General features: G+C 40.8%; 1 protein-coding gene across 16 annotated transcripts in view; it reads left to right on the plus strand.

Annotated features, from left to right (window-relative positions):
* Positions 1-247: 247 nt before the first annotated feature.
* Positions 248-14910, plus strand: part of SERGEF (secretion regulating guanine nucleotide exchange factor) — a 142357-nt gene continuing 127694 nt past the window's right edge. For 12 of the 16 annotated variants that reach the window (XR_011809847.1, XM_072039269.1, XM_072039271.1 and 9 more), the window contains exons 1-8: positions 248-391; positions 4673-4811; positions 5238-5393; positions 5726-5820; positions 7979-8039; positions 9256-9369; positions 9694-9756; positions 12295-12453. Coding sequence is in view for 15 of the 16 variants with exons in the window: in XM_072039269.1 (XP_071895370.1) it covers positions 263-391; positions 4673-4811; positions 5238-5393; positions 5726-5820; positions 7979-8039; positions 9256-9369; positions 9694-9756; positions 12295-12453 (916 nt within the window). In the remaining variant the exon portion in view is untranslated. Of the gene's footprint in view, positions 392-3722; positions 3883-4217; positions 4336-4672; positions 4812-5237; positions 5394-5725; positions 5821-7978; positions 8040-9255; positions 9370-9693; positions 9757-12294; positions 12454-14910 lie in introns of those variants that run through there. The other 4 variants (XM_038179555.2, XM_038179557.2, XM_072039270.1 and 1 more) reach the window with 3 other exon arrangements.

The raw sequence follows: 14910 nt of genomic DNA on the forward strand, positions 1-14910 counted from the left end.
ATGACAATATTTCTCAAAACAGATTTAAATTTCTGTGATCCTACTGGGATTAACAGCTTCCAGCTTACCTGGGTGAACTATATTATCAGACTTGCTTATTAGAAGTGTGCAGTCCTGTGGTTCTTCACTCTTCCATTCAGGTTCCTGCCTCTTTCAATATGTGAGAGCGATAACCAAGCAACGACTGTATGACATCTGAAACTGTTTGACACCACCTGCAAATAGAAATGCCCCCACCTAGCTCACCACAGCATCTTTGCGGATGGCTGAATTATTTTACTCCCTTCTGTTTCAATGCTACTTCTTCCCTGTAGAGTTTGGGTTGTGCAAGCAAGAGGGACAGCTAAGAGTTTATGGGGCTAGCTTGCTTTCTTCAATTAGTGGGCTCAAGGTAAGAACATCCACTGCTTATTTCCCTCCTTTCTTTGCTCATAACTGATTATTATTGTCACTGTTCTGCCATTTTTATGAGGTATAATTCTAAAAATACTTTTGAAAAAAAACAAAACAAAACACAACCAATTCCTCAGTACTTACTGTAGGGATGATTTTTTTAGATGAATTCAGTGTGGCACTAGTTACAGGGCAGTGTCCTTTTGGGTGCATGCTGAGCAGCTCCTGTGTTCTCAGAAAGCATCGTATGACTGGTATTTCTTAACCTTAGGTTCCAAGTAACCTATTTTGAGATTAAGACTCTGCTGGCTTAACCAGATTCTGAAAATATTGCTCTTGTTTATAAAGCAGTCTTGTGTTTGAAGAACCCCATTTTAGATCCTTATTGGTGAAATATGACCCTTCAGAGTTATTCAGTTCGTTAAGCTTAAACCACTGTTCATCTGCAGACATGTTTTAAGAAGCAATGCACTAAGTATGGCCTCACATCATCTTTTTTTTTAATTCGCTTTTTGCTTCTTGTCGTCTTCACTGTGGATTCTTTTAGTGGTGATGTTCCTCTGACACGATAACACATTATGTTACCTAGCACTTGCTCTCTGGCAGTGCCAAAGTCAAGCCTTTTCATCCAAAGGTCACCTGCAAGCAAGAATGTCTCATTACAACTTTCCAGGAGGTTTACTTTGTTTCTGAAAGTTTTGAAGAAGCAAAAGAAAAGATGAGGTCCAGTTTCTCTTCCCTGTTTTGTAGAAGCAGGTTTGACTTCGTGCATCTCTTAGCAGCAGGATCAAATCTTTTCATTCTTAGTACAGTTTTAATACTTAACTTTCCTGGGGCTGGAAAGCTGAATTTAATATTTGCTTGGTCTCCCATGTACTTGATGGAGGAGATGATGAACTATGTAGTAATTATAACTATCATGAAAGTGGTTTAGAAAAGTGGTTATTGATACGGATTGCACACAGAGGATGCATTTGTCTTCTGTTTAAACTCCCTCTCTTTTTTTGCTTGAATAGAGAGTTTGCAAAAACTATCAAGCACCCATTTGGCATGCAGTACAATCCATATACTCAAAGTGTGCAGATCCTGAAAGACACCAAGAGCATTGCCAGCATGGTGAATGAGCTACGGCATGAGCTGGATGTTGTCATCGATGCCCTCAGCAAGATGGGCAAACAACTGGAAGTTAAACATTCCCATCATCAGTGTGGTGTGCTCAGCAACTCAATTCTTTTCCCCGCTGATTTCTTTCTAGGCATGTAACCTGCTGTATGCAGAACTTGCCTTTACAAGTGGAAGAGTGAATGGCCCATATGGATAATCACTTTGTTTCTCTGTTTAAAGTCACTTACAGAATGCATTTCCTCCACCTCTATCCTCCCTGGATAAAAAAAGTCCTAGAGTTCCTTTCCAGAAACTAGCAGAGGACTAGAGAAATCACCAGACTGGACCACTGCTGTGGTCTGTGGATCAGGGCTGGGAGCAGATGCTTCAGAGGGTGGCTTATGAGGCAGTCACAGAATAATTTGGTACAGGAAAATGTCTGTCTGACTCTAGTAGTCTATGCTGCTAATTTTACAGTGCTGTAGATGCTATAGCACAGAAGTTATAGTAATCAGTGCTTCTATGCCTGTGCTATTAAGTTTAAAACTCGACCGATTAGGATCCAGGCATCAGTACACAAATAGCTGGAAGCTCATTAAGATAAAAAGGAGGGGTCAAATCTCCATTTTCAAAGAGATCATCTTTTCCCCTAAAAAATTGCAACTGTACTGATTAGCATCTTTCTAGTAGAAGGCAGAGACAAAGAGCTGTTGCATGAAATCCTAATTCTGCTTATTTCAAGTGATTTGCTGTCAGCTCAGAGTCAGGATTTTTGTTTCTGTCCCTGGTATTGCACCTGAGGGAAGACACTAAAGAAAAATCATTTGCCTTTTTCCTCACTGAATAAATTTAGCCAAGATTATAGCAAGCCATCCCGCAGTGACTTATTGCAATGCCTAAAACCATTTCCAAATTACAATTTGATGTTCAAAATGGCTTCACAGGACAAAGTGAAGCCCAGTTCTAAAATGGCTCTCATTTTAAACCCTGGTGTTTAAGTTCTTAGATATGGCTAAAGCTCATGTCTTTTTTTATAAGAATAAATATCCCATTGACAGCTCAGCCACAGTTTGCACCTGTGGATGTCGCTGGCAAAATTGACTGAAATTGCAAATGCACTGGAGATGTTGGCCCAAATCTTTTGGGAATTGGAAAGGGCTTTCGAGAACCTCTGTGCTTGATAATGACTGTTTCATATGCCTTCTGGTAGGCTGCGTCTGCGCCATAAGCAGTCACTGGCCCTATCTTTCTGAACACGTTCACTGTTTATCTAGACTTGATGTAATTTTCCTGTGACTTTCTTAATCCACTATTTATTTATTTTTTTGAAGAATATTTTGGCCATATAGAATTGTGGTCTACAACATTTACAGTTTATGTCACACCTTCAAATAGATTTTAGGTGCTGCCTCTTCCTGAAGAAGAAGCAGTCTTTGAGCAGTGAGGATGTGCTGTCTGCTTCTGTGATAACTCAGCTGCATTTTAAGAAATGATTGGATTATTATGTTGTTGAAATATAGATCTGTGTTACTACAAGACTTTGCCTGAATTATGTATTCATTGAGTAGAAAACCTTACATCTCCTAAATTAGCACCTGATTTCAAATATTTTGGGAAAAGACAGCAGTTATGTCTTCATTTGCACCCGTGTAACAAAAAGTGTAAGTACTGCTAAAAGTAATAGAGGATGCATTTTCACAGGGTTAACATCTACGTTTGGCTTCACACACCCAACCTTTCTGCCTATGCATAGAGCAGTAACAATTTAAGTATTTTTAAATAGTGTATTTTTAACTCTTGTTAGGCATTGGAATAGGCTGCCCAGGGAAGTGGTGGAGCCACCATCCATGGAGGTCTTTAGAATACATTTAGATGTAGAGCTCGGTGATGTGGTTTAGTGGAGGACTGGTTAGTGTTAGGTCAGGGGTTGGACTGGGTGATCTTGGAGCTCTCTTCCAACCTAGAAATTCTGTGATTCTGTGACTGTAGAAATTTTAACTGTCAATAAAGAGCGACGCCTTTATTTTAAGATTTCATGTGTTTAAGCTCTGATTCGGCTCTTCTGCCCCCCTGCGTTCATTCCGTCGGGAATTTTTCCTCTTTCTGTGAGGGGTGACCGGGGCGGGGGGCGGCGAGGGGGTCGCCCCCTGAGGCGGCGCGCGTGAGGCGCGACCGTTACCCAACGGCCGGTACCCGGCGACCGTTACCCAACGGCCGTTAACGGCTGAAACTGCTCCGGGGCTGCTCGGGCTGAGGCGGGGCCCCGCCGGAGCCGGCCCCCGCTCCGCCTCTTCCTCCCCGGCGGCCGTGGGGCGGGAAGGAACGGGGAAGGGAAGGGAAAGACGCGGGGCTGCCGGCCCCATGGCCGCGGTGCTGCTCGCCTGGGTAGGTGGGTGCCGGGGGCGGTGCGGCCGGGGGGAGATGGCGGGCCTGGGGGCGTGAGGTGGTGGTGGTGGTGGTGGTGGTGGTCTGGCTGCCAGACCGCGCCTGGGTCAGCCTCTGGAGCTCAGATCCCCAAATCTCAGCCACCTGTTAGCCGCTGGCTTTTGCATCAAGTGCCCAGCGCATCTGTGGGTACGAGATGGTTGGTGCTGGAGGTGCCCTTTTGGGACTGGGCACCTGAATTGGTTTAGTGGCTTCTGGTTTGTTTTTATAAACACGTGCTCTATTTCCATTTTGCCCACTGTGAGTTAAGAGTTTGTTCTGCTTTCCTTGCTCAGGTTCCAGAATAAGGTAGCATGTCTTTCTCACCTTATTCTGGGGATGTACTGCTGGAAATTATTGGCATGAATTACGTCTTGGTGATGAGTAGGAACCATTAGGATGAAAGCTAAACAGGTGGTAATCCTTTCTGATTACAAGGCTTTCTGTTTCTCTATTAGCTTACATTTAGTCTCACTGTGATTTTTTCCAGCATATTTCTTGCAACAGTAGGGTTGCAGTGGCAACATTCATAGCAGCAGATCTAAGATATTCATGGTCTGTAATTTTGGGGCCCTTATGCAACAGCTGCAGGGCTGAAGATCTCCTTTTGGGGGATTTTCAGGAGCAAATACTGCAGGTTAACGTGTGACATGTTCCTGATGACCTTGTTTGTTCATAGGAGCAGAGCTGAGTGCATCTCTTTTTGTTAATTTTTTTTGAACTTTTTTTTTCTTTGTGTATGTATTTGAAGGGTGCAAACAGCTATGGGCAACTTGGTGTTGGTCATAAAGAGGATGTGCTGATACCTCAGTCACTGAAAGATGTTTCCTGTAAATGTGAAGACATTAAGAGCATTACTGGAGGAGGGGGACATTCTGCAGTTATCACTGGTAAACACATCGCACTTGCAAGGAGTGTACGACAGCCTGAGAGAAAGACGTGCTTCCCTGTTGATTTGGTGCTGCCACCTATCTTTGGCTTTTGTTTCTGAGCTTAGTTGCAAATTTTTAGTTGCAAAACAAGTTCCTCTGATGCTTGTCAATATTCTGGGGAATTTTCTCTGTTTTGTTTATTTTCCGTGGTTATTTAATGGATTTGTGAGGACTGTTCCTTCACCTGTTTCATACAACAGCTTTTCATACAAGGCTGTCAATTTTCCTGTACTGAGGATGAGAGGGGGAAGGAGTGTGACTTTTTGTGTGCATGCAGTGCCTAAAATGACACAGTCAGTTGTCCTTGCCTGTCACAGGATCTCATGGCATATAGACTTTGCTTTTTAGTCTGTCAAGTGGACGTGATTTTATTTGTTATTCCAGGTGCTGGAGAACTCTTTGTGTGTGGCCATAACAAAGAAGGGCAGCTGGGACTGAATCACACAGAAGATGTACTGCGTTTCACTTTGTGCACTGCCCTGTCTGGCTTTCATGTAAAAGAAGTTGCCTGTGGCTGGGATTTTACAATCATATTAGTAGGTAAGTCTGCCTCTGTAGGAGCTGGGGAGAAATAGTGATGTAGAGAACACACCGAAAGTTCCACATTGCTATTGCTTGTGCAGTGCATGGCACTCACAAATTCTAAGCTACCTGCAAACTAAGTTAGTCCCTGGTTCTTGTATCACCTTGTTATCTACTTTACTAAACATGACGTGTAAAATAAGAAGCCTGTGTCCTCAGTGGCTTTGGAATAGGAGATGCTAGGTCTTTTTTGAGTTGTTTCACTGTGATACTTTTGCCTGATGGAATGTTATGGTGCTTTGTTTTTGCTCACTTATAGGCTGATCAGACTTTAACACTTTATTTTACAGGAACTGGCGTAGTTCTGTCATGTGGGTCTAATGCTTTTGGACAATTAGGAATTCCTCAGATTTCAGGTCCATGCTTGACTCCACAAAAGATTGAGGTAAAGATTTAAAAGGAATTGTGCTTTATTTCTCTGAGTGTTATGTTGCTTACAGCAACTGAAGGCCTGGACACCTCAGTCAGCTTTAAGCCCGGCCCTTCAACTGTTTTTGAAGGAGTCTATCTGATGAAATGAATTTACAAAGTAAAGGACCAAAGATAGTCATTGATTCAGAAATGAGAAGCTAAGGCTGATTCCCTTGTTTGAAGAAGTTACCCACTTGTTATGGAAAGCTGTCTGTTTCACTTGTGATTAGAACAATTCATTAATGCATATGGATGACATCTGCAGAGTGAGTCTGATGCTCAGGTGACGTGAAGTGACATTAAAGCTAATGAAACCATCTGACTTGACTTCAGCTGAAGTTTTGCCTCAAGTTTGTAAGAGGCCAGATATGTTTTGCTACCTGGAGTTTACTCATACCTTTGCATGCCTTGTTCAAGGCTTGTGCTTAACTATTTGAATGATGCCTTGTAAAACAAAATAGCCTAGCAGTAATCCACCCTGAAAAAATAAACTGTGTGATAGAGTTCAACAAGATTAGTGATGTCAATTCTTCTGGTAAATTGCTCTTTGCTTCTTGTGCAGTTCTGTTTTTTTTTTTAAGTATGTGCTATTCTTCAGGTACATTTATGACTACAAATTTATTTCCCACAGTGAGAACTGTAGTATTATTTCCTGGTCTTAAAAACCTTTAGATGAAATCAAGCTTGGTGATTCCCAAAATAGTATCAGTATGGGAAAGTATGTAGCTGCAGGAAAATCAAACTGAGACTATATACTTTAGTTATATACTTTGAGACTAAGATTATTTATACTTCTGCATGTAAAGGAACCAAAAACTACATTGTTTCAATTCGTGTTTATCAAACAGTATCAGCTTCCAAGGAAATAGGATGGAAATCTACCTAACAACTTCTCTGCTGTCCAGTACCTCCAACTGTAAGCGCTAAAGGCTGGACTCCGGCAGCGTAGCTCATGTTGTTCCTGTAACTCGTGGAAGTTTATGGTGTTAACTGTAGGAGTGGTACTGCTGAGTGTGAGTAGGGAGCTCACAATGTAGCCTGAAACTGTTTGCTTCAACATGTTTTTAATTAGTAGGTACTGAGACTCCTGTAATATCAGAAAGGCTTTTTGATGTTGACTGCAAGCCTAACAGGGTAAATAAATTTCTCACAGGAGTTCTAATTAATCCCTAATTTACACTGTAGCTCCTTATTTGAGAAACACTAATGAAACTCTTTTCCATCCAAATGAACTCTCGTGTAACGCAAGTGATAACCTCGGAGCATGAAGGACGCTCAGACAAGAAACAGCCTCATGGTTCATGCCAAACTCTGTTGTGTTTCTGAGTTTTGTGATGATCTGGGATTAACGCAGGAAGGGAGGACAACTGGTAGTCTGCTAGTGACTAGGGGTTACCTCACCTGATGCTCTACATCCTTGACTTTTCCTGGGAGCATCATTCCAGTATGATGCCTTGAAAGTGATGGTGTGGACAGTGCTAATTCAAATCTGTCTCCTCCCTGACCACAGGAGCCATTCGTTACTCCAGAACATTTTCTCTTTTGTTTTGTGTCCTGTTCAATTCTTGGACTTGATGCCATCTGTTCCATGTAGTGTATGGTCTACAAGAAGAAAAATAATTTTTCAGGGTAATCAGAACTGGGGAAATTGACTTGCTTTGTGCAGACATAACTCACTTGTTTAATGCACACGTGCAGTATAGTCGAACTTATTGCAGGTCACTAGTATTTGCTGTGGAGATTTTAGTGTAATTGTTGAGGAATGTGAAGTTAAAATTAAGAAACAAATGTATTTGTATTGCCAGGATTCCTTTTTTTTTTTATATATATGAGGATTTTGACTGTGCCTTTTCATTTATTGCTGCAGTGCAGCACAATCATTTGCTTTGATATATATATATATATAATATGTGTATATATATATATATATATATATATATTTAAAGATGTTTCTCCTAATTTTTGTTGGCCAGAATGCACTTCGTTTGTAGTACAAAACATTGGTGTACATTGTGACATGCAGGCTGGAGTTGTGAGAACTAGTTTCATAGTGTTCCACTAATGTGTATGTTGTATTTTGTTTCTATAAGCAAAAAGTATGAAAACTGCTATTTTTTTTTATATTTGAGCAGTCCCTCAAAGAGAAAGTGGTGGATATTGCTGCAGGACTGAGACATGCCCTTGCTGCTACAGGTAAATGTATTTTGTATCGTTGTATCAATGTACATTGTACATATCACTGATACATATAATGTATCATTGTATTGTCACTTCAGTAACAAACAAAGAAAGCTATAATGTGTGGACAGTAAATGTGCTAGAAGCATCTTCCTGGAAATCTCTGGTGAAAAGTTGTTCTCCAAGAACTGAAAGTTTGGGAACAAGGTGTTTTTGTGATGGGTGGAAAACTCATGCGATTCTTTTCTCCTGTTCTGAAGAAAAGTATAAAAGGAGACTTTTCCTGGAAAAAATCTTTCTGGTCAATCAAAATATCATAGTATATTGAATTCTTCAAATTATAATATGCAAAAGAATTAATTTTATATAAAATGTTTCAAAATGATACTGCACCTGATATGTGGCTGTTTGAATGATGTAATTGAAATAGACACCTGGAAAAAAATAATGAATCTGCTCTTTTACTGAGGGGAGAGAAGAGTTTGCTCACGCACCTTTGACAATCTGCTCCTCTGACTTTCTTCTGTTGTCTCCTGTGTGTATGCTTTGGAGGGCTGTAATTTTTAAATATTTCTTTTGCTCTTCTTAGAGACTTTGAGTTTGTTCATGGAATAATAAGAACTCAAAAACTTGCAATTGGCGTGATTGCATTGCAACAACAAACTGCACACACTCTTTTATTTCAGTTTAGTTTTACATGAACTTCAGTATGGATTCCAGATAGTGGAGTCTGAGTGAAGGTGTGGAGGAGACACCTGGAAGAAGAGTGGCATTCCTGGTGCTTGTATGAATATTTGGGAATTTAGCTGTCCTGAGCTCTGCATTTAGAAGACATTTTGATTTAGGGCTAGGTCAAGTCTTTGGCAGTTCTTGAGCAGAAGACTAGTGGCTTTACTCCTTTACTCCTTCACGGTGCTGGATGCACAACCGCATTAGCACAAAGAGAAGGGACTCCTGTTACCGAGTCCTCGATAACTTCCTAATATAGGCCTCAGCTTAGTATCTAATTAGCATTTTTTTGTTAGCTGTACAATGACGCTAGAACTGTTTGTAGCTTGGTTATATCCTAAGCATATGGATAACTCTGGTGCCATCTGATTTTGGCACAACAGGCTTTTAAAGTATAATTCCAACTAGTGAAAATGAAGTGGATGTACCTTTTAATTAACGAGTTAAGTTATTTTGTTAGTGGTTATTGTGTCTTAATCTTTTCTGTGTTTACTCTGGGAAGAGAGTGGCTTGGTGTTACAGTGGGGCACTGGCATGGCATCTCGGGCAAAGCGTGCTAACCAAGGAAAAACGCTCCCCCTGTTCCTGTCTGCAAAGGAACCCTGTGAAGTGACAGGTAATCCAGGAATGTAATTTCTTTGTATTTCTGCTCTTACACCTTTACAGTTTTGAATAATATGTAAAATCCTTTTGTTATAAAGCCACTTGGTATTATAAGCATGTAGTTAGTAGACTATCTAAAACAGAGTGGGCATACAAATTCATAATCTATGGGGAAAAATGATACTGAGTCTTGCAGTATCTGTGACCGAAAAGCAGAAGCTTTTGTTATAAAATTCGTTATCATGGTATTACTTATACTTGATACAGCTCTGTATTTTGTATCTATGCATGAAGTGATATCTGCTCGACCAATTTTATAAGACTGATTTTTCTCTAGGCCTGGAAGATGTAAAAGTGAAGAGAGTTACTGCAAGCTCCTATCATTCCGTGTCACTTACAGGTAGGACTTAGATACAGAAGTGCGAGTCTTCATCTCAACTTATAAAAGGGCTTTGTGCTTTGGATAGTTCTGTCAATTTTGGCTGGGCTGGTGAAATTTGATCTAGCGTAGTGCTGGTTAGCTGTTTTGTAGTGGTTTTGGATTGTGAGAACTCTATGGTTTTTAAGACCTGGATTCATTTGTTGAGTTCTGAGATCTGTGTGTTGCCTTCAAAGGGTCAGGTAAAACTTAGCCCTTATAAGTAAGGGTCTGGGCTTTAAGTGGTGAGAAACTCTGAAAGGATTTGGGAAACTTCTGCAGCTGCAGTGTGACATTGCATCAGGTAACTGGGTGGGTGGGTGATGGCCTGAGTGCAACCCTTTGTGTGAAAGGGCATGTTAGGTGGCAGGAAAGGCTGCTGTGGCTATCCTGCTTCTGCCGCCTGAAATGATGGCTGTGCTGTGTGGGAATGTGAGATCTGAGGCAGTTCTACTATGGCAGTGTGTTTGTCTGTGTGAGGCAGTGTAAGAGCACGAGGCTTATTAAAAGCTGCAGGAAATTGCTTTGATCACATAGGCACTTGCATAACTTGTGCCATTTGTTCTTTGATCTCTAGGCAAGTGCTTCTGTGCTGGATGTTAAATATCTGGTAGTGAAAGTCTAATAAAGAATCTTTTTCTGGCATACTGGGAGAAGGAGGAACGGATATCTTTTCATCTGTAATCTTGCAATTCTGAAGTGTGGAAAATACATTGAAGACAACTCTATACCAAACTTCATAAGGAGAAGTTCTTAGCAAATATGCAGCCATCTGGTACCTCTGCCGTCATTAAATGAAGATCTGGAGTATTTGCTTATGCAGAGAGATTTAGTTGTATGGGGAGATGTTAGATGTCAATTGCACTGAATTCTGAGATTCGAAGTCTGTGTGCAATTAGTGAAGAACTGTCAGGACAAATAGAATCTGCTTTAGCTAATTAGCACACTCTGTATGTTTAGAGAGCGAACAGATCATTCTTTCATGCTTTTGCTTTTTATTTGAGAGCAGTCTATTTGGCAACAGGGGTACCAAATATAACAAAGTAGGTGCCAGAACTTTTAATAATGTGTTGGTATGCTGCCCTTCATCCTGCATTAGCTTCTAAAGATGCCTGTTCTTTTTAAGCTAGTGTGGAGTGTAGTATTTAACAAGTGAGCATCACTCTGGGGATTTTTTTTCTAGGAATTTCATGCTCAATGACGTAATTTTCTTTGGCTCTGTTTTGTGAGCCGCCTGCTGGTGGGATACTAAACACCAGTAATCAGGAGGTTTTTGATGTAACTGTTGAAGTGGGTTGTTATAAACATGAATGGCAGTTCATTTAAAAAAAAAAAAAAAAAAGAAAAGTTGTTGCCAAGTCTGAGGTTTTAACAAAACTTAAAATGCTACTCAAGAAATGAGATGAGGTTTGAGCATGTGACACCTCTTAGGATCAATTAAATGCACCTTCTGCAGAGGAACAGGCAAGGAGACAGTGTATTTTAGTTGGGGAAAATGCCTTGTGGATGGCCATAGTGTTTTTCTTTGTTGAAACAAGCTGCTTCTGTCATGTCCTTTTTCTTTCTAAAAGGTGTGTTTGTTTCACCTTGAAAGGGAATTTATTAATTTTAGTGAGAGACTTCTAGAAGCCTTGAGTGTTGTGGGTTTGTGCACTGAACAACTTTATGCTGCCAGTTATGGTTTGTGGTCTTGCTGGGCCTGTCCCCAGGTGTGTAAGGTATCTCTTCTGCTCGTGCAGGGGGACAAGGGCCTACCTTCAGGAGGTCTGATACAGCTCATAGTTTATGTGCTGCTTATGGTTTGTTTTATAACACAGAGGTCTAGAACCTGGGCTGAATGATCTTGTGCTGAAAAGATTGAACTAATGATATGTGATATCTGCAGAAGGACTTACCTGAACAATTCTCTTGTTACTGTCAATTGGCTGTTAGGCTGTGAGTTACTCCAACTTAGATTGGGGAACCACACAAAGCAGTGTGGATGTTTCTGTAAATATAATTATCCCTGTGGGTGGAATCCTGGAGTGGTACTTGCACAAATGCTTCTGCAAAGAGGATGGGGAAGAAAAGTGATTGCTTACAGAAGTCTCAGGAGTTGTGTAGCAGTGCCTTGAGTCATGATATTTTGATTTTGCTTTGGGTAGTATCTGCTTTGATTATATTTTCTTAGCAGTGCCATGTTCCCTTAGGAAATGACTGAGCAAGGTGGGGCAAGGAGCATTAGACTGTCCCTGCTTTGGGGGAGTTAGTGAATTTGCTGAAGCTGAAGGCAGCCGGAGAGCTACAAGAAGAGCTGGGAGCCTGCAGCTCCTCTAAGGAGACTGTCAGAGCTTTCCAGGTACTGGAGGGTAGTTACATTATTTGCTGTGATCTACAGTTACTGATATTCTAATTATTAATTGTGTGTAAGTGGTTAAGGCATAGTCCTTTCCTCAAAATCGCTGAGTTGAGGCAGAGCACGTATGTGGTGTTGTCTATGTATGTCACTTTCAACACGTTTTACTTCTTTGTCTGTTGTAGATGAAGGACACCTCTACGTCTGGGGTAGAAACAAACATGGGCAGCTAGTGAGTGAAGAGATTTTCCTTGTTGAGCCCAAGAAGATAGAGACTCAGTTTTTCTCACATGAAAAGATTGGAGCAGTTTGGAGTGGTTGGACCCACTTGGTGGCACAAACAGGTAGGACATGTAAAAAGCAGCCAGGTGTGGCGCTAGAACAGTAAATTCCTAATTACTTGCAAACTGTGATCTTATTAATCTGATTGTTTAGTTCTACATTTTCACCTGGGCAGTGGTGGTCACAGACATCCTTTGGCTTCTCTCCCTGAGGTATTCTGCTTATATATGAAGAGGGTCAACTAAATTCAAAAATGCAGAAGCACCTGCACGTGCATGCTAGAGGGATGCAGCCTCTCTGCATCATCAGGTTACTGTTTTTCCAGAATCTAGGTAAGCTTCTAAAGATCATGCTGCTGGGTGAGTTATGGCATCTTGGGGGAGAAGAGAGTTTGGTGGAAAACTTGCTTTGGAAAAGAGAGAAGTAGGAAAATGTGGCTGCAGCTTCCAAGGTATGTGACTGGGGCAGGAAGGTGTGGGCATGAGAATTAGGGAGTGGGGGAAGATAATCCCAAGCAAGTGTCTCTTTGAAAGGCATAGGGGGTTACAGGTATGAACTGTTCCCAGGTTACTTGAGTATTAGCTGAGGATCTAAAACACCAGGCAGAGCCTGTCTTTCTCTGCTTCTGCCATCCACTTTGAGAAGACCCATTGCATTAGATGAAATAAATGATATGGCTTTGCACAGCTGTGCTGATCTTCCTGTATTTCAAGGCTGAGCTTGGCTTCTAGTGCTGCTCTTTAGTGAAGTGGTTAAGGACAGATAAAATAATGTGCTCAGAAAAGAGTCAAATAAACTAACCTGGTTTGAGTGTCTTGCCTTGGTGGTCAAACCCAGAAAATGTTTAGAAAAGTGAAAAGAGGCCTCATTCGTTTGAAGAGAATCCCCTGGAGATGAAATGAAACATTTTGTTCAATCTGTACAGCTGTACCTTCCTGGGGACCTTTCCAGTGCAGGCAGCATAAAAGATGACCACGTGCAGAAGGCTGTCAGATTAGATTCTCTCCTAGGAGAAGATGAGAGGAAGGTTTTGCAGTAATGACGTTGATGTGTAAAATGATGGTTGATCTGATGAAGGTCAGTTGAATGCATTTGTATTGCTGCTCTGTTATGAAATGCACAGTCAGGAGAGGAAAGTAGATAGATAAGGCATCTGAAAGGTATTTGTTGTCTTCGTGTGGACAGTGAGTGCAATTAGCTGTTCTACACTGTGTGATATGGTAATTAAGACTAACAAGAGGATGAAATTATTTTATCAAAAACAAAGAACAGCCAAAGTTCTGTTAGCAGAGGGGTAGCATGCATCCATTTCTGCTTTTCCTTTGTAGACTGCCAGGTGAGGAAATAAAGAGCTGATTGAAACATTTTTCTTAGAACCTTGTTGGAGGTTCTTTTCAGAGCCTGTTGGCCTGTCAGGATACAACCAGACAGGAAAGAAAACCGCAGAAGGGCCACAGATGCGTTGTCATTAGTTACTGGGTTCTGTAATTATGGATACTGGTTCAAGGAGAGCTTAGACTCAGCATGGATAGTTTTATTAAAATGGAGTTCTTACATGCTCAGCGGTCACCATGTGTTTAAGTATTGTATGAAACTGGTGCTGTAAATACTAGAACAGCCACCCACTGATGTCCTTGCTCTGTGAGAAAAGTGTCTGCTTTAATTACAGTATCCACTCAACGGGATACATGACTGGAAAAACAAATGGGTTAAGCATTGTGTTTCATGGCATTCATTGTATGATATCCAAATACATGAGAGAAATGTCATGTAGAAAACTACATTACTCTGGATGCCCTCTTAGCTATTGAAGAGCTGTGTTTAAACTCTGATTTTTTGAGGATGTTATACTGAAAACTTCAGAGCTGGAGTCAATACTATGTAGTGCTTGGAAACTTTTCAGGTGGAGTAAAGGAATCTCAAGGTATGTGGTTCTTGAAAAAAAGTGCTTAGTGTCACTCTCACTGTAACAGAAATGGTAAAAAACAAAAACAGGATAGCCTACTTTTTAAAAAGACGGTCTTGTCAATATGGCTTGCCTAGCTTTGCTATTCCTTAGTGATGTTAAGTAAACTCTTCATTACGACTTCTCCAAAGTTTTAGAAACTTTATAATATTTATTTACTTATTACAGAAATTAAGTAAATATTTTAGTAGGTGATTTTAAGGAGCCAGAGGAGGAGGAGAGTATGTTGACTGACTAGCAGGGATACTTTTTTGTTAATCTTCAAAGGGAATTTAAGTAAAAATAGGCTAACTTTACAGCTGTACGAGAACTGGCAAAGTGATGCAGTGGTATAAGTAATTGCTGTATTTAGAATTCCAAATATCTTCAAAAGTCAATGGACTTGAACCTAAATCATTTGGAATAGGATTTTGAGTGGCCTTTGGCAGCTTTTGAGAATCAATCAATCTCATGGGATTTTGCTGAACTGCTAGGCATATTGTGAGCTAAGCACTTAACTTTCTGAAAAATCACTTATTGCAGTTATCCGCCTAAATGCAGCCCACGTGAAAAC

The sequence above is a fragment of the Anas platyrhynchos genome, chromosome 5 (genome assembly GCF_047663525.1).
Source record: "Anas platyrhynchos isolate ZD024472 breed Pekin duck chromosome 5, IASCAAS_PekinDuck_T2T, whole genome shotgun sequence".
Lineage (NCBI taxonomy): Eukaryota > Metazoa > Chordata > Aves > Anseriformes > Anatidae > Anas > Anas platyrhynchos.